Raw genomic sequence first — 22112 nt, forward strand, 5'->3', positions numbered from 1 at the left:
GGTACATTTAACACGCATTTTTTTATTTTTTGGTGAGTTTACACGCTAACGCTGAATTAGTTTCAATTTTCATTTTTGCGAGTCTACACGCTGAATAAGTTTCAGTTTCCATTTGTTGTCCCCCTAGAATGGTCGATATTTGAAGCTCTCTGTTGGCAAGAGAGTCTAATAGCAAGTTGGCAACCTAATATGATATATAATGGAGGAGTAGTCACTTTGTGTGCAAATAATATCCAAAAGTTTATGAGTTAAAGCAAGCTCTAAAGAGAGCGAGAGGATTTTGTGATAGTTCAAACATTCTAGCTCCAACATATAAAAAATTACCGTTCTAGCTCCAACTTCCTCAACACAGATATGACATCCATTTTCATTTATGCATTTATGAGTACAAACAAGTAGGCATATTTCAATTTCAACAGCAAACAGCTTTTAGGTACACACAAGTGACAACTAAATCTTCATCCTTGTATTAAAGCAATCTTACATGCATGAAGAACCTGAACAATCAGCAAAACATAATTGTTCTGTTTGAAAAAAAATTTGCATCCCCACACCATAATAAATACATTACAATGCCAAATTCAGTACATCCAGTATCTTCGTAAATTAGCACCCAAGGGGGCCATAAAGAAAACAAGCCAGCAAGAGGTGCCCAAACGACATGTCTAACCTCTAGTTGCAATACAAATTTCCCAATTTGATAATTTACACACTGGAATAAGTTTCCGTTTCAGTATTCACATGTCCATCCATGATACTTTGCTCAGTTAAGAGATGTCTTGGCTGCAAGATGGGTGAGCGCACGTTTATGGTAAGTGTAGCGGAGCTTCTTGTACTTCTGTACAAATGCACCAAGATCAATTTCTCTATCAAGAAGCTGTCTGTGCAGGGTTTCAGATTCCTCCTCCGTCTCATTCATTGCCTCTGCAAATGACAAACACATCTTTCATATCACATCCTCATCTCTCAATGAACCATTGGCAAACCAAGTGGGCATTATAATTATATTATAATAATTTTAACATCAAGAAATTTTTTTTTTTCCCCCAATTACTGAAGTTAAAATAATCAGTTGTTGCTGCCACTGTTATTGTCATTATCTTTAATGTTGTTCTACCTTGAAGCCTACGGAGGAGAGATGCAGGTGAGTAGAACTTCAAGGTCTCCTCTTTCTGCCTTTCCAGCTCATTTAACTTTTCCTGAGCAGCAGCCAATTCAGTTGTCCGAATGATTCTGCACTGTACAATAGAAAACAAGCAAATGAGAAACTTTCACCATCATTACTCTAATGTCAAGCTTTCTGTAGAGAATATCTAAGACAAGCTAAATGTCTCATCACCTGATTCCTCAGTTCCATGATGCGGGGTTCCTTTTCCAAATTCTCCCCTGCATATAGAGATTATTCAGAACATGTCTCTTTATGTGGTTCAACTGCCCATGTGATGTGAGAAAAAAGAAATATACATAAATATATACATATAATATCATAATAATAACAAGAAGACAATTACTCACTGGTCAGCTGGAGAGTTTCCTTTCGAAGTTCATCTCTTAGCTGATGTTTAGTACATAGAATTGGAAAAAAAAAAAAAAAAAAAAAAAAAAAGAAAAAAAAAAAGAAAAAAAAAAAAAGAAAAAAGAAAGTCAGACACAATTGCAATAAATAACTAAGAAACAAACCATCACATAAAGAATCTATATTTCATGTACAAGACACCACACCTCCACAATGGACTGCTATCTGACACCAGATCATGCAAGTCACATGAGCAAGAACATGATTGTTTAAAAGTAATTTTATAGCAAAACAACCTACGGGCATAGTTTGCTCTGACAATATACTGATGTTGTATGTTAGGGTATTGTTTATATTATAGGACATATTAGCTCTATCAAGAACCGAATGGAAACTGTGACCATGAGCATATCAATCACAAAAAAAGAAAGCAAACAATGGGAAAAAGGGTGTGAAATATGGGGAAGCACAAAAAGCAACAACTGCAACTTACATTTGTTTGTATTTTGACCGGCTCAAGCGAAAGTACGAATTGGTTGTATGCATCCTTATCAGACAAAAGCTTTCTTAACTCATCAACACTAAAAGAATTTAAAACAAAGAAAAGAATGATCAGAAACTAAAAAAATGCAAAACTAAAAGTTTCAATCAGCTTTCTACATTGATGTTTAGAATCCTAAATGCTGAAAATTTGTTCCATAAATGAGATACATTGTACATATAATTTGGAAAAACTTAAGTTTCCTATTCTGCAAGATACAAGGATAAGAAAAATCAATTGAGAGCTTCTGATTTATCAGTTAGTCATTCTAGACAGCACTAACAGAGATAGAGACTGAAGAGTATGATTTGTCATCTGTTATATCCAAAGATCTACTCATCGGTCCCATCCCATGAGTCCGTATCAACAGATTTCATTACAGAGAAATGGCAAAAAGGAAATAAAAAACCACTGCTAGAAGCCTGTGCCTGTATATATTGACAATAGTATACTTCACAAAGACGTTTACCATTTATATTTCAATCTTCTAAAACATAAATGAAAAGAAAAGTTTTAAACAAAACAACATTCATTCCTCACAAACTGAAACACTGGTCAAATGCATTCTTTGGCAAATGGAGGACGATGACTCTTTTTCCAATTCCCACTAAACAGGATAGACAATCTGTTATGTTTAAGATGCTTCTCCCTCCTGATCATTGCTGTGTAGGACAGCTTTCAGCAACACCACTGCTTCACATGTTTCAGTTATGTATAAGTCCACCCTTATTTACTTAACAAATGTGCAGAGGAATTTCCTTTCCAGAATAGAACATAGTATAAAGTTTTATGTTGTTCATAATGCATTGATGCCAATGCGCATATTTTTCACTTAATTAAGGAATAGTATATCTTAGTATGGCCTCAAAAATAACTACGCAAAAATTCTTCCATACAAGCACAAACTAAAATAAATATATATAGCCGCTGTGCATATGATTTGGGAAGTTAATGAGCGCAGTATCTATTTCCAAGTTAGATAGCGAGTTAGGTATCCATACCCACAAAACATAGTAAAAAAACAAGTTTCTCAACTACCACAAGCTGTCAAGTTCAGGTGGTATATTTTGCTCCTTTCTTAAAGGTGTAGGATTTAAGCCGCCATAGAGGGACATGGTGTAAAGCTTTCTCGTTTGGCAATGTGTAAAATAAAAGAAGTGTCAAAGATAATGGCAAATTGCACAATATTCATAACCTCTTAAAATGGCAAAAAAATAATAAATGGGGCACAGTTAATAACCTTCTGAAGATTATCAAATTTCAAAAACCAAAGAATCACGAAGAAAACAGGAATATTAAAACCTTATAAAAGTAACCAGAATTGAAAAGGCAAAGAACAATAAAGCAAGCAGAAAATTTTACCATATGATAATAATAATCATCAGATCACAAGGAACCTTACCTCTTGTCCTTTAGTAGGGCAATGATGCCTGCAGCCTCCGTAGGCGAAACATGTGATGGGGAATGAGGCCGATCTGCAGGCCTTTGTAGATTGAAGCTGCCAGAAGAACTACTACTAGGTGTTGCAGGGCGGGAAGAACTTGGTGAGCTAACAACAGATGGGGGGTACCATGACTGAGTAGGAATCTCCTGAGGTTGTGGCTGAGTTTGTTGCTCCTGAGAACCCCTGTATATAAACATTAAAACTTAGTGCACAATTATATACATGCACTGTTAAAGTTTGAAAATTTGTTCAGTCCACTAGCGTGTATTCTTTATGACAAGTTCTTTATATGACAGCATGCATGTAGTCCTCTGCAAACTAAGAAAAAAAATGACAGTAAATGAAGTATTTTTTTTTCCCGAAAAGTAACAGTAAATGAAGTATTACCCAAAAGCGTTTTAATGTATAAAGATTGAATCTTTGAATGAAAATGAGAGTTTTGAATTAAACTTATCTGCAAAGATTGAATCTTTGAATTAAAATACCTTAATCAAGGTACCTTTTAAGTCACTAGAGCATTTTAATGTATAAAGATTGAATCCTTGAATTAAAATGATAGTTTTGAGTTAAACTTATTTGAGTTCCCTTTGAAGTCGCTAAGTGTGTTTTATGTAAAGATTGAATCTTTGAATGAGAATACCTCAATCAAGGTAACTTTGAAATCACTAGAGCATTTTAATGTATAAAGATTGAATCTTTTAATGAAAATGAGAGTTTTGAGTTAAACTTAATCGACTTCCCTTTGAAGTCACAAAGAGTGTTTTAATGAGTACATATTGAATCTTTGAATGAAAATACCTTAATTAAGGTACCTTTTAAGTCACTACAGCGTTTTAATGTATAAAAATTAAATCTTTGAAAGAAAATGAGAGTTTTGAGTTAAAATTATTCAAGTTCCATTTGAAGTAACAAAGAGTGTTTTAATGTGTAAAATATCATGTTTAAGAACTGATATCGTATGTCAATAGATAGTAGATGCAATTTACAGAGTTTTAAATGATGGAGACCTCACTAATATTACTTAAAATTTAAAGTAGGAAAAAAAAAAATTAATTATAATTATTACTTAAAAATTCAGAACTCAAAATTCAACTTTTAAAATTTTCAATACTTAATTCTCAGTTTTATCAAACACCACCTTAGCTCAAGTAAGACACCAATCAACTATGATTGACAAGTGTATAGATATTTCTATTTCCCTAATCCAGTACAAGGTACACAACATGCAATAATTATGTGTGAATGCATGAATATAGTCAATATACACATGTATTTCAAGCAAGAAAGAGAGAATAAGGGGACTGAGCAGGAGTTTGAGTAAGGATATGGAATTGGAAAATTTGAAGGAAAACAGATATGGTGAATGTTGTTCTGCATTTTGGAGTTTAATGGGTTCTTTTATGGTCGGTTGACGACTTTCTTGCATGTTAACTTCAGGGTTTTGCTAGGACGAAGGCATATGAGGGTTGGCAATTTGTGCCTATTTGTCTCATGCGGAGACTATCAGGGGAAATAAATTGGTGCACATTTTTGCAGATCTGAAAATGCTAGTTTAGGTTAGAGCAATTGATGCTGAATTCCTAATAGTTCTAGATTTTGGGAAAGTTTCCAATTCTTTGAACCCTTTTGTCAATTTCATTGATGATTTAAGTTGTATAGAGAGAGCTTAGTTGTTGATCATGTATTGTCCCAGTGTATGTATTGCACCACCTTTTTGTACTTTGTGGCTATAAGACTTTTTTTTTTTACAAAGAGAAAAAAAAAAAAAAAAAAAAAAAAAGAAGAAGATATATTTAAGGGGAATAAAAAGAGAAAGGAGAAAAAAGTACTTTTTCAATCTTCTTGCTCCATTAAGGGCTGCTATAAGCAACTAACAATGGAAAGGAAAGAAGTATACTTTTCATCTCCCCCCAAAATCATGAATGGCATAATGCCCCAAATGGAATGCTCTTTCATCGCAATCTTCTTGTGTCTGTTATTTATCCTCGTCTTCCATAACATATAGCTTATTGTTCTTTGGACATTGATAAGCCATTTCTCCCCACCCACCATACTTGAAACAAAAAATCTCTCTCTCTCTCTCGATTTATGGGCCACAATACATTTGCTTTCAAAATTAGCCAAATTGAAAGAAGCAGCCTTTGATACATTCAATTGACTAAATAGTTGCACATGTGCGGTCATTGTGGCACATTTGCACCATTAAGCTTTATAATTGTTGTCTCCCCTGTTTGAGACCCAACTTTTCTAGTAATTCAGTATCCTCCTCCATGTGACCATGTCAAACGCCACATTAATGCGACATTCAAATTATATAGTGGTACTGGTTGATGAAGCAATTTTCGAGCTATATCAGCTTTTGAACCAGCCTTGAATCGAATGAGTGTATGGTGTGGGCCTTCCACAATCACCAGCTCTTAAACCCCCCTTGACGAAGCAAGATTCACATTATTTACATGCTTAATTGTTCGTTCATACTTTGTTTAAGTTAGTTTGATTATAAATTTCTATAAAAGTAGTTAATTAGATTTTAAAAAATATTCACCCCCTTCCTAGGTCTAGTTATGGACCTTTGCAAACTATGATTATCAGAGCCTAGGGTAATGGTCTGATTCCTCGGAGTGACTCTTTGGAACTGATGTTCCTAGACATTTCTAGTTTGTTTATGGTTTAGTCTGCTTTTTCCCTTTCAACAAGAAGAAAACAGATCAAGCTGTGAATGAAGAAGCAAAATAAATATATCTAAGTTATATGAGCGACGGCTACATAACGGAGTTGCTAATGGTGGATCCATTAATTAGTAACACCATTCCAATTTAATCAATGTGTCCACTGTTCCAACATGACATTCAGATGGAATAATCACAAAGACGGTGGTGATACCAATTATTTACTATGACAAGTGATTTCTCAAGGCCTCCAACAGCCACATCATGGCCTATTTAAGTGCATCCAATCTGTTAATTTGTTTCGACTGTGAATCAAAAAACAACTTTATCCAGCAATGATAATCACTAATAGTTTTGTTGTGATTTATTCACGTGTGAGTTTTGCTATAACTGGATCCCTTTGACAAATAAGAGTTTGCGTGTTATAATTTTCAAATCATGAGTAAATTAATGTAAAATGCCTTCAATATACGTCCGAATCTTACCAAATCCATTAGGCACTTTACAAAGGTACTCTCACACTATATTAGATGTTTCTAATAGAGGAATTAAACAATTGCCTCTTAAAAGTGGAATAGAGAGGTAGTTTTGGGGTAATTGAGAATACTTTTGGGGGGCAAATTTTCTTTTCAAAGAAAACAATTTGAGCTGAGAGTACCTTTGCATAGTGCAAAATGGTTTCCTATTCCATTAGTTTATTTAGTGATATAATCAATACCATATTACTGCATCCCCAAGAGGAGGTAACCAAATATATACAATCCAGTGAAACAATATGTGTTAGCAGCTAAAATTCCCCCATCAAACATTAGGTGTAATAATAGAAACTTAGTTAGAAATCCAACATATTAAAAATCCACTAACAAGTAATAAAATTTGCCAAAATACAAAAACAAAGCAAATGACAACTTAAGCTTACAGAAGGAAAAACCAATGTACCGAACACATACAATCGAAGAATTACCATTATAAACAATTTATAAAAATATACAGTACTAAAAATATTAGCCCTAAATTGAATTTCAGAAAAGCACAAACAGATACATAATTCAAACTGCAGCATAAAAAACCAAAAAATGATACGGAAAATTCGAGTGCAAATGCATTAACTTAGAAGAGAGAAGATTACCAGAAAGACTTGAACATGACTTGATGAGGTTGTCGATCGTCTGACAATAGAAAGAAAACGAGCGAGTCGAAACCCTAGAAGAGGTCGTTGATGGCTCGAAACGATGAGGAGAGGCGTAAGAGAGGCCGAAGACGACGATCAGAGGTCCCTCTCTACTTTCTCTCCCTGCAGATCACACGTTTGTTCGCCTCTTTAGTTTTGATAAAACGCAACACAATTGTCAAAACGATTACGTATGTGAATAATTATATTTGTTGTTTATTAATTTGATTAATTACACTCATTCCCCAAAACTATAATATAATTACATGCCCCTTTATGTTATCTCAAAAGTCAAAACTACTCTTCAAACCAATTCAAATCATTCAGTATGGTTTGATTATGTACTAATGAATCGATTTTGATTTTAAAAACATATTTTCACTTTTAATTAAAAGACAAAAAGTATATTTATAAAATTAAATTATAAAATATTAGATTTGTCATGTCTTTTTACCCTTAACTTCACTTTCGAATAAATGATACCATAATCATTCATTTAAGGCAATTATATCATACCTCATGGTCAAAAATTCAAAATATTGGTTTATCAATACCGTAGCTTGTAAAATACTGAACAAAAAAAATGCGTGATAAGTAATTGTAGTATAGTGCGATTTTTTCTTTAAAAAAAGATTAAAAATTCAGCATAAAAAAAAAAAATAATAAAAAAATTCACACTTTCATATATATATATGGAATGAGCTGAGTAGCCCAAGTTGCTAGAGGCACTCAGTGAGTAAAAAATTCAAAATTTTAGCCTATTGATATGTTCTTTTAACCCAATTATTAAACAGATCGTTTTCAAGTTGATATGTTTACTACATTAATATGACCCGTCACATAGATTGTCACCTTTAGACTATGTTTTGCTCTCTTTATCCTCATTTTTTGGAATGAAATAATGTTAATTCACTTATTTTGAACTCCTATGAAAAGACAAAGTTGTCGGCTTATATTTCATATAAATTTACATATCTATTTACACTTTCACTTATTTGTTATTTTTTATTTTTATTGTCTTTCACTTATTTCATCGTGTTCTCAAGTTGTGTGTGTGTATATATATATATATATATATATATATATATATATATATATATATATATTTTATTGTTAACCTTAGATTTTTTTTTTTCGTTTCGGAAAGTAACCTTAGAATGTTACTCACACTCTTATTTTATCTCCACAAGACTTGAAACCATAAAAGAGATACCATATTCCTTGGTCACACTTACGGATGGCAATGCGGCAGGATGGAGCCGTGATCTCATTCCCCATCCCCATCCTCGGTCAAATTTTTTACCCCCATCCCCGCCTCCATATCCGTTTATCAACTCCCTCTCCCGTCCCCGCCCCGCCCTGCCCCGCCACATTAGCCCCCGTCCCTGCCCCACCCCGCCCCTCATAACTTTTTAAAAATTCCAATTCACCATCAACAAAATCAACACAACTATAATATTTTTTGACTTAATAATTAATAAAGTTTCAGCACAATTATAACAATTTAAAACATATCATTTCAACCCGATCAAACTTATAACAAAACCACATATAACATTTTTTTGAATAGTCTGGAAATTTTTAACATGATCAATCAAAATAAATAACATTCTTCCAACAACGACTATGCTGCGAGGGAATAGATCTAGGGTTTCAGAAGTGAATATATTACATATATAGTTCTGTCATTTAGTAATATTTTGTAACATGTAAGGGCAGTTTTGTAAAAATGCACTATAAATAGGCGCTGGGAGGGGCGGGGTTACCCTCCCCCGACCCCACCCCATCTTTCACCGGGGTTTCAAATACAATCTCCATCCCCTTCCCATTTACATAAATGGATCCCCAAACTCGCCATAACAGGGGCGGGGTAGGGCGAGGACCTGCCAGGTATGGGATTTTGCCATCCCTAGTCACACTTTTTGTTTATTATAAAAAAAAATCCTTAGAGCATCTCCAACGGTATATTAAAACATTTTTTTACGTAAAATATGCACTGTCACTTATGATGTGTAATTATTATTTTTATCTCCAATATTCTGTTAAGATACACGGTCACGTCATAAATATGTAAAATTATTGTATATTTTACATAATTTTTTTACACAACCACATTATCATATTTTCTTTCTCCTACCTCTTTCTCATTCTATTAACAATCAATCATTTATTAAGTAGGTTTGTAAAAATTATGTGGGGGTCCAGACCTGACAATGGTTGGTTATTATTGGTGAATATATTTTTACACAAAAAATATAAAACAATCGTTGAAATTAAAAATAAATAATTAAAAATTTATATATAAATTTATTATGACATATTATATTTATTACGAAAATATATACGGAGATGTTTTTATAAATTAGAACAAGTATTTGAGGAGGATGTTCACACCATGGGCTCTTGCCATGCCGGATGTGGGTCCAACGTTTATAGAATGCATAGACGACTGTGGGTGTACCTTCATCATGATTTTAAGGTCAATCTTGTATTTTTATCCTTTTTCCTTTTATTAAGGGTAAAATAGTCAGTCGAACACACCCACAATTGCTTATAAAAAAATTGAAATATCTCGTATCCTCGTTCAAAAGAATGCATAAATTATATTGATCTTCTTTAAAACTTGGACAAAATATACATAAATAAACTGTTCAACATTTATTATTTTAACTTTATCTGAGATTTGGTCCATATGCTTTGCAACACTTCTAATGTTTTATTTCCAACAAATCTGTTAACCAAATTTTATAAAAAAAAATAATAATTTTGGCATTCACTTGTATAAACATAATATAATATATTATTATGACATAAAAATTTTACTTCATTTTCACACTCAAACTCACTTTTAGATTGCGGCGAACAAGTTTAGAGGAGATCAAAATAATAAACGATGAATAATTTATTTGTGTATAATTTGTTCAAATTTCAAAGGAAATCTGTGTAATTTATCCAAAATCAAAGCTACTACTTAAACAATGTTGCTTCATAGAATACATGGACCACGGTGAGAGTACCTCCATCATATTGGGATTTTAAGGTCCAATCTTGTATTTTTATCTTTTTATTAAAGGTAAAACAGTACACACCCACCACAATTGCTTATTATAAAATTGGAATATCTCACTTCTTCTTTTAAAAAGTGCACAAATTATATTGGCTTTTCTTAAAATTTGGACAAAATATATACAAATAGACCATTCAAATATTTAATACTTTGAGTTCCTATGAGATTTGACGCGTATGTTTAACGACATTTCTAAAGTTTTTTTTTCCACGAATCTATTGTGATTAGTTGCCCAAATTTTTGTGAAAAAAAAAAAAAAAAAACCAATTTTGGCATTCCCTTGTACATACGTAATATAATATATTTCACTCTCATGCTCACTTTTCAGCCGTCACATAAATAAGTTCAGAAGAACAGTCTATTTGTATGTAATTTATTTAAATTTTAAGAAAAGTCAATGCAATTTACCCAAAAGTAAAGGTTATGTTTTTTGTGAGGCACATCCCATGGAATCATCATATTTAGGATCAAATTATAAATAAAAATTAAGTTTATGATGATTAATTCGTCAAGCAAACATGCAACTCTAGGGATTACAACTAAAGAAAGTGTATAATGATGCACGTTCCATGTTGAGTGGTGGACAACCTCTCGCACCTTATTTATCACATAATTTACATAAAAGCACCTCACTTGGGGACATCTGTAGTAACCATTATACTACTATAATATCCCATCAACCACTAATTTCTGTCTTAGTTTCAACTCTATTTCTGTCAATTGGCTTGACGGATCCAGAAAATTGTAGAGGTGCAAAAATAAATTTAGTGTATTTTTTTTTATAATTATTTATTTATTTTAGGGAAATAAAGTGAAAATTTTATAAAATTTAGTGGTAAAAAAAAAAAAAAATCAATGTTCCTCCGTCACTGTCTTCACGCACCAAGTATTGGTAACACAACATCGATTGAATTTATAGGCTGTGTTCGGCTCTATGAAATTAGAGCTTTTGAATTAGAATTTGTGGCATTAGAGAAAAACATCCCACAAAACTGAACTAAAAATTTCTTCAATTTCAATTTTAATTTCAAAACTCCAATGCTATGTAACTGAATACAATCGAAAAAATCTATTGAAATTCAATCTAATTGCAATTGTTTATGTTCTGATGCATATAATTGAAATTGAAAGAATTAAAGAAATTTTTGATGCAACTTTGAATTAAACTTTTCTCTAATTCTACCAATTTCAAATCCAAGACTCTAATTTTATACAGGCGAACATAAGTAATATTCCGTAAAAATTAAACCAAACTAATTTAGAAAATTAATAGTAATCCAACTTAGAGTTAGCAAATTGGGCCTACCTTGAGCCTAACTCAAATTTATATATGTGTATATATATCAATAATATCATGCATAGTTCACGAGATTTTATTTATCTTATTGCTAGAATTATATTATTACAAAGAAGTTTTTGAGTACTTCATAAGTTTGAAGTAATATTGTCTTTGAATTGCTTTTTACCATCAACACAACCGATTCAATCTAAACTCACCTGACCTCGAGTTGAAATTCGGGTGAAATTGATTTTAGTTAAAAACAACAATAGTGATAGTAATGGTATTTCTACATGAGCCAAAACAGTACATGAAAAGTAACATGATAAATCCTCAGGCGATATATATATCATTTGAATTTCTCTAATGTAGCGAAGATTTTTCATATACGCAATGGGAAAGTACATATAATGGCCTTTTCACTAAAACACGTTACTTCATGTATTATCAAAGCAATCATAACATGATATCAAGCAAAATACATATCTTAATCACAAAACCCCTAATTGTGTTATTCCAGAATCTTTGTGGGTGTGAAGCTATGGATTGATTTCACATTTGTTTCAAGTCAACCATCAAGACTTGCTTTTTTTTTCTTTTCTTTTTTTTTTTTCCTTTCCTTTCCTTCTATCACGGAAAAATGATGCTTTCTTGAAATAATACTTGAACAAACAATAATTTAGGTCCTCTTTGTCCTTATTTCTTGGACTTTTTCTTTTTTCACATTGTTACTCTACAACTTGTCTAAAAGCAATATTTCTTTTTGAATGTTTATATTCCAACGAAAGTTTATGAAATATAGTTAGAATTGCTCGGTGCTTTGTTTGTGCAGGGTAGCTTCGCTTTATGGATTCTCGTACCCCAATCGCATCTAGGCTGGTATGCGTTGCTTTTGGTAAAAATGAAAGAAAGAAAAAACATTCATTCGTTTGTTAAAGAAGAGGCAACGAAGGAAGAGAAAAGAGAATGAATTAGTCATCATTCTTCATTCACAATTATTCATTACTTCAAATATGGACAGAAACTTAGAAAATGAAGATAAGGCTATAAAAAAAGTTTTAAATTTAAAACTTTTTTTTATAATTAAGAGTTGATCTTCCCTTCTTTCTTATCAGAGAGAATAAGAGGAGCAGACTCATTTTTTATTTTTATTTTTTAAGGTATGTCCCATTAATCTATTCTTCACTTTATTACATCTTATGAAAGAAAGCATTAGCGTAAGAAAAGCAATGGCTCTACATTTGATAGTCATTAGTTTTTCTCTCTTTCATATTGCTTTTGATGGTATATTGAAGAACCATAAAAACAATGAAAGAACCACAATTATTTTCATTGACCCAAATCTGAGCCAGGTAACAATAATAGAAAGTTGATTTGCCCCATTACAAAATATTAAGAAAACAAAAAAATGTTGGTTCTTTATGTAAAGGCCCATGTGGTCTAGTGGGCCCAAGAAAACTACAAACTCCAACCCCCTAAAGACCTTGCCTTTAATTTCTTAGCTGCATGTACAACTTTACAAACTATCAACAGCAACACAACACTGCATTATTGCTTCTTCACAAAGAATTTGTTTCAACTTCTTTCCACCCAAAAGGGAAACATACCCTTTTGTTTATAGGACACCCCGTCCCTTCCTCCCCAATACAATATGTTTTGGGACAGTGACCCCCCCCAAAAGAAGGGTATGTAAACCAAATAATAATGAGTTGTATAAAGTGATTTTAAAGGTATATATATATACACTCAATTAATTAGGACCCAAAGGGTGCCCTTTGTGGAATGCCTTTTCTTCTCCTTGAATTAGAACGAGATGGTGGTGGCGTGGAAGGGTACATGTCTTGTTGTGAACCTTGAAGCAATTCTTCTGATTCTTCTTCTTCTTCTCTTGATGACATCACTCTTCTTGATACCCCTTCATTTCTTCCCATTCCTAACTCATTCTTGGCCTCTAACACAAAGTTTGCAACCCCATTTCTCTTTATTCCTACGAGCTAAGTAATTTAAAAATAAAAAATAAAAAAAATAAAATTAACAATTTAAGCAAAAACTTATGATGATGATAGCGATATATGGTTATAATAATGATGGCCAACATTAATTAATTGGTAGGTTATGTGATGAAAGTCATGGTGATAGTTTATATATATACATGATTGGTTGTGGTGGATGATGTTGATTGTGGTGGGTAGAAATGATATGACAACAACATTGATGGTTTGTACACGAATGTGGGTTATGATCAGGGATCTAGAAATTTATGTGGGAGGTAAATTTATATAGATGGTATTTTTTTTTATAATTTTAGTAAGGATAATTTTAAAATTTTATAAGTATAAATACAAAAAGGTATAAATTTAAAGATGTAAAATGCAGTAACACAAAAAATTTTAGTAGAAATTTTTTTCAATAGAGGCGGATGAATGTATATAAATGTACATATAATGTTCATTATCATTATAGTCAAGGGGTGCCATGGGAAGCACAGGATGGATCCTTTGCAGCTACAGCAGAGCTATTGTAATAGTTCACACGTGTAAAGAATGACAAGCATTTGCAACACTGCATTGGATTCAGACTATTCAGACTCATAATTTTAACCTCTTGTGCATTCGCCAGAAAAAAAATTATTATTCAATTTGAATTCGCAACCCAAAACATTTGTCAGTGCACGAGCAAAAGCAGGTCTCTATGCATATATATATATATATATAATTTGTGACCATTATGATTATTTGTGATGAATGTGAAGCTAGATATGAATTAAGAAGGGAAATGCAGTTATTAAAAAAAAAAGAAAAAAGAAAAAAAGAAAAGGGGGAAATGCACTTACTTTACACCCTAAAGAACAGAAAAGAAAAGGGTCCAAGAGGCTCCTCCCACAGATTTGACAAATGTGAGGAACTCCCCCTTTCCCAGATTTAGGCTGAGGCCTCTCATTCAGAAACATCACTCTCGCACTGTTTATCACATACGTCTGGACTCCACTTATGTCCAAGACCTTTTGGATCTCTGAAACCCTCACTACATCATGATATGAAGATCTCCTTATCTGCACAAACACACACACACACCCACACTAAATTTGAGTAAAATGCACATCAAATCAATACACATATACACTCATTGTACCAAAACACAATAATGATATAGACAGACATACCCACCTGGATGACTTGATGATCCTTGTGTTTGGATGATCGGCAATAGAAGCAAAATGGGTCGCCATTGCAATCTAAGCAATACATATTGCATTCACTCCTCGCTGAATCTCTGTGTGTTCGGCACAGAGAGAAGAAATCTGTGCTTAACAATGGTTCTAGCCATGGAGGAACAAACATATTGTCCTGTTACAAACCCAGAAATGTTTACCACAGATTAGGAGAATATAATGATGATTTAGAGAGAGAAAGTATATATACACATTTATATATATATTTATGTGTATTGAAATAAACGACATCACCATTTATGAGAGTTGAATTTGATAGAATGGGTATTGAAAGCAATGTGAATATTTGTTAGACAACTGTTGGATTCTCTCAATGATAATGGAGAATTTGCATAGAGAATTACAGATGAAAATGTTGTGTAGAGAGAGAGAGAGAGAGAGAGACAGGGGGGCTAAGCAACTTAGAATTCAACACCACCCCTAGGTACTAGAAGACAAGTCTTAATTCTTACCCAATCAACGGCTCAGCTTTAGCCTGGTGGCTGAGGTTTAATCTGATCCGTCGATCATGAGACGGAGGCCTAGGCTCTCTCTCTCTAAATACATTTGCCAACGTGGCAAGATCGGACAGTCCAAACAGAATGGATCCATTACATCATTCTTAATGCTGATGACCCTATTTGAAGTAGAAAGATGAAAGTTGCTTTGATTACCAGATATACCCTTGAAGTTTCAAAAATATTACAATAATCTGCTGACGTCGTACAGTGGTCACGAGATAGCTCTATAATCCATAATTTTAGGCCGCATGTCATGTCGGAAGAGAGTTAATTTTTAATTACTCATATATTTAATTGAGTTTACATAAATTAATAATTAATAAGGTACGTGTGTTTGTGTGTGTACTGTGTAGAGCTGCCGGCATTGTGGGTTACACACTGCAACAGGAGGTAATACTATATCTGCGGCATGTACATCTTTCAACATATTATTCATCATGACTGTCGATTGTTTGTTGTTTTTTGACCTCTTGGATAAAAAAGAAATCCAACTAAAGATATAATCAAATCAAGGGGGGGTTGTTCCTACTACTGTAAAGTTGTATTAATAGTTAGATTGATTAGTTGTAAAAGCTAATTAAATCACAAAGATTTTTTATTTTTATTTTTATTTTTATTTTTACTTTTATTTTTATTTTTACTTTTATCAGAAAAGCTAGGTGACATTCTGTCTTAATCTTTTGACATGTCAAACAAATTAAAGTATGAAAGGAAATTATCACCACTTTCATCTTTATGTTAGGAAAGTACATTTTAAATTTAGCAATTAGGGAATAAAATAAATGTTAGACTTTAAATGTGTTCCTACCTTCCAACATATTAATGATATAATTTTGAACAACACTTATCGGTGAGTAACTTATTTTTACTAATTAGTAACATTGTCCGATCATAAATCTATACATATACTTTGTAATGAACAAGATTTATATGTGAGTAAATCATTCCTATTGATCGCAAAAACACAAATAGTCACAAATACACAAATAGTCACTAATTATAAAAGCACAAAGTGATAAATAAGGACACAAAAAAAGTTATTTATCTCTCTATTGATAGTTTTTTTTTTTTTAAAATTTTTTTTTTTTATCATACTGTATCCAATCACAAATGCACATATAATTTGCAATTAAAAAATTAGGAAAGTGATAAATAAGGAAAATAAAGAGAATGACTTGAATTTATTAAAAAATATAATTATTGTCCTTATTTATCACTTTTTTATTTTGTAATTTCGGATTATTTGTGCATTTGTAATTGGACTGTACTGAGCTGATGTGATATAATCACAAATGATATAAATAATCAGTGATTACAAAACAAGAAAAGTGATAAATAAGGATACTAACTTTTTTTTTTTTGGAATAAATTCAGTCACCCTCTCTGATTTTCTTATGAAAAATAATTCTTGTACTGAATAATTGCAGTGAATTGCTAGATCTATTATTTTAATTGGTCAATTATGCAACAAATAAGAAAGTGGAGCCATCTACTTAGTTGTATTTTTTTATTGAATTACGCATTATTTGTGATTGAACCACGTTAACCGTCAATATGGGTGCGAAAAATAATTGTTGCATAAACGATGTAATAAGCTGGTATGAAATAACACAAAAGACAATTAGATTTGATGGGACAACAACCAAATAAGAACATTCAAAATTTAATCATCCTAGCAACACTAGAATCAGAATTCAAATAACTTTTTTACTCTATTGCTGCTCTAATAAGAAAAAGCTTTGCACTTGAAACGGTTCATGAACTTTTTAGAATTTAACTTTTAATCTTATTAACCCACAAGAACAAACCAAAACTAAATAAATTGAGAGTTAAATTGATTTATAAACAATTCAGCTTATTTGAATCAGCTTAAATTAATTACACTTTTGATTGGCCATGGTTTTCCCTAGGATTTCCACCAATCCGTTATAAATTCTGTAATTATAAATTTTCTTTAAGCAAGGTTTAGGTTTAGCTTTAGCTTGAAATGAACCCATCTATTGATATATTTCATTTTTAGAGAAGAGTGTTAAATTGGTGAAGCCGAACAAGCCTTGGAGAAGATATTTCCCATCTAGTTATGGCAATCAGCCCTATACCTACTGGGCCAAAAGGACTGGTCCATGAAATTACAGGTTGCTTTCCATGGCCCAATCAAATTTGGGACAGCCTGTGGCTTACTGTTTGAAGCCTAGGATTTGGATTTCTCCAGTAATTTTACTACTGAGTATTCAAGTATCTCCAAGGATTTATTTGTTTATTATTATTATTTTTTGTTTTTTCATTTCATTACAAGCAAAACAAGACGCTACAAATTTCGAAGCTTTAAGTACAAATTTAAAGGTATAATATGTAATAATAAAAAAATTCAGTGGCCGCATCGCAGATATCCTCCACTGAGTCCACAGTAAATCCATCCCTGATCTCAGCTGTCAAGACATGTTAAGAGTTTCAAAAATCCATCTTTAAATAGTTTCACGACCATATATCATGAGCATCGGAGCAATTCCACGACATATGATCCCCTCCCTATTTCCTTCTCAAGATCACGGCCTATGCAATAATCTAGATCAACAATACTTATTCTTGATCTCTAAATTAAACTTTACTAGAATTTTTTCATGAAGGGATTGCAAAGGAAAATTTGAATTTTTCTTGGAACATTGAGCTTCCAAACATCCTTCCAGATTTGTTTAATGTCTTGAACATACCAGTAGCTGTCTTTGGGAATGAGATTATTGTGCCCTTTCATAACATCCAATGCTAAAAAATATACTCTCTTTAACTGTGAAATTTCATTTCTCTGTAGGCCCCCAAATTTTCTTGTCGTGAGGAGTTTGCAGAATAAGCTTTCTCTTCCTTTGTATTCAACACAGTTTATAACTTCCACCTTCCGTTATTTTCTTCTTTGATCAATCAGCTCTCAAACTTTAACAAATGAGTGGCCATTAATTAGCTGCTTTGTACTTGAAATCTTATTCTAACCAAGTCTGTCATTTGTCTAGCTAACTAATCACCGCGTTATGGTTTCTAACGGGGTAGAGCCAGAAATTTTGATTTTGATTGAGGGTACTAAGTAATAAAATTTTGAATTTTTTTTTAAATTAATTGTAATATACTTTTTTATAATATTAATTTTTAGTATATATTGAGGACTTTAAAATACAAAAAATGAGAAAAGTGCAACCTAAATAAATATAGATGAGAGTTTCCAAACAACTCAATTCAATCGGGTAAAAGGTAATTTCTTTGTTGATCAGATTCAAATGATAAAAAGAAAAAAATGACAATATAAAAACTTAAGTATTATTAATTCCCATAAGCGTTGGTTCTAATTTATATCTGTATTAGTACTTTTGACATCAATTTATATCGTTGTAATTTGTTTTATTCCTTCTACAGATTCTGACCTCATAAGTTATACCTACTTGTACCTACTACAACCTAATCAAAACTTTTCTCAAGGCCAAGGCATGACTGAATTTGAACTTAAAATTCTGCTATTAGATCGGTAATAGTCCTAAATTTATATTAACATCAACATAATAGTTGTTAGTAGCTTACATTCTTTTTGTCTCGATGTAAATTTCTTTCATCAATATACATACACCCTTACTTACCAAAAAATATTGAGTACCTTCATTGCACCATTCTAGAAAATTTGTAAAAAAAAATTTTGAGATGTTATTCAATGTCTTGTTACATTTGGGTTAGATTTTTCTAGACGATTGACATGGAAAAAACATGTGTACAATATATCTAGTATTTAGAACATGTGAAAATAATAAACAATTATAGAATTATTTTTTTGGATTTGAGAATAGAAAAATCTAGTAGAGACAGTAAGAAGGTGGACGTGAGCTTTAAATACTAACTCCTTAGTTGTCCATTAAGTGCTTCTTACTTAGTGTTGTTTACAATATAGACCACACCAGTACCATTCCATCCCAACTCCAACCCTTTAAAAAAAAATTATTTATCTTTGTAAAAAAGTTAAAATGATTCGAAACATATTCATAAAAAAATACTGATTTTCTAGGTAATTGAACTAATATGTATAATGTATATGTAGATTCGTATTTATTGTGGTATTGAGTACCAGGAATTTTAATGGTTGTTTCTAATTTATAAATGAAACAAAAAAATAATTAATATAAATTAAAAACAAAAAAATAATTAACCTAAAGAAATATGTGGGTTTTCATTCATGTTCATTACTCTTTTTTGTGATTTTGTAAAATTAACAAATTTAAGGAATGATTCAATCATATAATTATATGTATCAAAATGTAAATAAATTAACTGAATTTGGTGATATATAGTACTTTATCAGTTCTTTAAAAGCATCATAATCAACTTATTAATCATATTTAATAAGCATGAATCAAAAACTGAAAAACATCTCAATAAGGAAGAAGAATTTCAGTGGTAGCGCTTCCCTGTCCCATCGTCAAACGCGAAAAGGACCTCAGCAACTTTGATGACACTCGATCCAAATGCCTAATAGATCGTGCCCGAGACAATCTATCCCTCAAGATATCAGCTTTTGTAGAAGAACATTCACTTCCACTCTCTCTTTGTATGTCAATGGCAACATGATCTGATTGATCCATAGACAATGATCGCTTTAACCCGGTGACCAAATTTCTTGATCTCTTCTCTGTTGGCAGTGCCATCGACGCACAATGGCGAAGCAAACCACAAGTTTGTGGTCCTTGGGGATGATTGCCCCCGATATGGGCTCGTTGATCGTGATCTTGTGGTGGAAGCTCAACGCTATCTGTTTGATCAACATGCGCATGCAATGGCGGCACTTGAGTGATTGGTGCAACTATGGGTGACCGACAAACCGGGCAACTATCACGTGCCATGAACCATTGATCAATGCATGGGACATGAAATGAGTGCTTGCAATTAGGTAACAAACGCACTATGTCCTCATCCTCCAACTCCCCTAAGCAAACCACACATTCGGTCTGGTCCACCCTAAATAGATAACCCTTCTTGGTGGAGTAAGCAAGAATTGGGATTGTTTCAAGGATTTTGGGTTCCACACCGGTCGGAGGTCGGGGATCAGGGACCAGTTGTGACGACTCACTGGAATTTTCTTGCCGTCTCAGGCAATATTTAACCAATACGAGGTGGTAGACTATTATGGCCATGGATGTGGCGACTATGCCAAGCATGGAAATGAGTAGGGGAGTGAGAAAGCTGCTTGTGGCAACGGGTGGTGGTGAGTTGATTGCCTCCATATCTCATCATCAATTGAAACCAAACCTTTTGGATTAATAATTGGAGCTATTTGTGATCTTTGATTTTGTTGTAGAGAAAGAGATGGCTTTGTTGAAGTATATGAAGTTCCTTTTCTGGGCTATGTTTACATAAACAAGAATGGAATGAGGGATTCATTATATATACTTGTCTCTTTCTCATTTATTTTTTCTTTAATTAATTGGTCCATCAAGTTTACATAATTTCTATACAAGATGCTTATAAATACTAGAAATTATGTCCACAGCACCCATTGATTCAAAAGAGGAGGGGGGGTTGAAATGAAATGATTGAAGAAGTTAAAACTTGGAGAAATAGAATAAAACAAGAATAGATGGGCATGACTGCAAAAGCAGAAGTGTTGTAGGGATGATCCAAAGAAAGTTTGGGGATTGATTCAAAGATGTGTACACGTGGCAATTTTGCATGGGAGGCAGGCATGAGGTGGAGATTTAAACAAGTGTAAGCGGGATGATGGTGTGGTGTCTAATTTTGAGGACGCTTGGACAGCTGAGGTGCCCTTTGGCTTGGGGCAGAGCAGAGAGGTAGTTGAGAGTTTGGTGTATAGAAATCATCTGATGAAGCAAGAATTTGACTTGGTACAATCGATCCTCTTGTCATCTTCATTTTCTTGTTGATTGTCGGTCAGATTCCGACGGCATGAAAAATATTACATTATTGGGATGTGATCGATTTTTTTGACTTTCAATTGCGATAATGAGCTTGCCACATTGTATTTTAAAAATCATACTCTTTACTATATGAGGTATTATAAAATCTTTATAATGTGGGGGGCGTGGCAAAATTTCAGTGCAAATGGATCATATCAGATTCTGTTGACCGTATATTCTGTACACGTATCAATTTGTATAAGTGCTAATAAATATGTACCATGTTAACACTACCTGCCATTTTCAGTATCATTTAAGCCTTTTAAGGAGTATTATACCAATTAAATTTCAGTATTATTTGTATAAGGGCTAATAAAATTTCAGTGCGAAGTGTTTTATGCGCTCTCAAAATATAAAAGTCAAATGAAAAAAAAATAATTGTAAAAATAAACTTACAAATATAACAATGGAAATATTAATTAATAATATTTTAATAAAATACAATCACAAATGTTATCGATAAGAAGTAAAAAAAATGAAACAATACATAATTATACCTAAGTTAAAAAAGATATTTTTTGAAAAAGGAAATAAAATTTAAAAAAGAAAAATATATGGTGTACTCTAATAATGGACTATATGTAACATTTTTTTTTTTTCAAAAGGAAATTAGACGAATTTGAAAATTTTATAGGAAATATTATTTAAAATTATCATATAAGTATATACGCGCACACACACATAGTAAAAAAATATCAAGGGGTGTGGCTACTGCTAGACTAGTAATGGAGGAACAAAAGAATAAATAGTT

At 32.5% G+C, this 22112-nt stretch overlaps 3 protein-coding genes across 4 annotated transcripts; all 3 read right to left on the minus strand.

The window, feature by feature from the left end:
• Positions 1-444: 444 nt before the first annotated feature.
• Positions 445-7518, minus strand: LOC132312970 (vacuolar protein-sorting-associated protein 37 homolog 1-like). Of its 2 annotated transcripts, XM_059811551.1 has the most exons (7): positions 7300-7518; positions 3460-3684; positions 2010-2097; positions 1516-1555; positions 1340-1386; positions 1118-1238; positions 445-924 (listed from the first exon to the last, which is right to left on the minus strand). In XM_059811551.1, the coding sequence occupies exons 1-7, from the start codon at positions 7314-7316 to the stop codon at positions 764-766; spliced, it is 699 nt and encodes a 232-aa protein (XP_059667534.1). In that variant the 5' UTR covers positions 7317-7518; the 3' UTR covers positions 445-763. The 2 variants fall into 2 exon arrangements, with proteins under 2 accessions (XP_059667534.1, XP_059667535.1); XM_059811552.1 differs by lacking the exon at positions 7300-7518 and having other exon boundaries at positions 3460-3698.
• A 5475-nt stretch (positions 7519-12993) lies between these two features.
• Positions 12994-15308, minus strand: LOC132312971 (protein RGF1 INDUCIBLE TRANSCRIPTION FACTOR 1-like). The gene is made up of 4 exons (XM_059811553.1): positions 15154-15308; positions 14855-15034; positions 14521-14739; positions 12994-13681 (listed from the first exon to the last, which is right to left on the minus strand). Exons 1-4 carry the CDS (start codon positions 15154-15156, stop codon positions 13442-13444), a joined length of 642 nt encoding a protein of 213 aa, XP_059667536.1. The 5' UTR covers positions 15157-15308; the 3' UTR covers positions 12994-13441.
• Positions 15309-17698: 2390 nt separating this feature from the next.
• Positions 17699-20809, minus strand: LOC132312972 (putative RING-H2 finger protein ATL53). The gene has a single exon (XM_059811554.1). It carries the CDS (start codon positions 20669-20671, stop codon positions 19823-19825), a length of 849 nt encoding a protein of 282 aa, XP_059667537.1. The 5' UTR covers positions 20672-20809; the 3' UTR covers positions 17699-19822.
• Between the last annotated feature and the right edge of the window lie 1303 nt (positions 20810-22112).

The sequence above is a fragment of the Cornus florida genome, unplaced genomic scaffold (genome assembly GCF_030987335.1).
Source record: "Cornus florida cultivar Cherokee Brave unplaced genomic scaffold, ASM3098733v1 CherokeeBrave_3.0.0_Hap2_Chr06, whole genome shotgun sequence".
NCBI lineage: Eukaryota > Viridiplantae > Streptophyta > Magnoliopsida > Cornales > Cornaceae > Cornus > Cornus florida.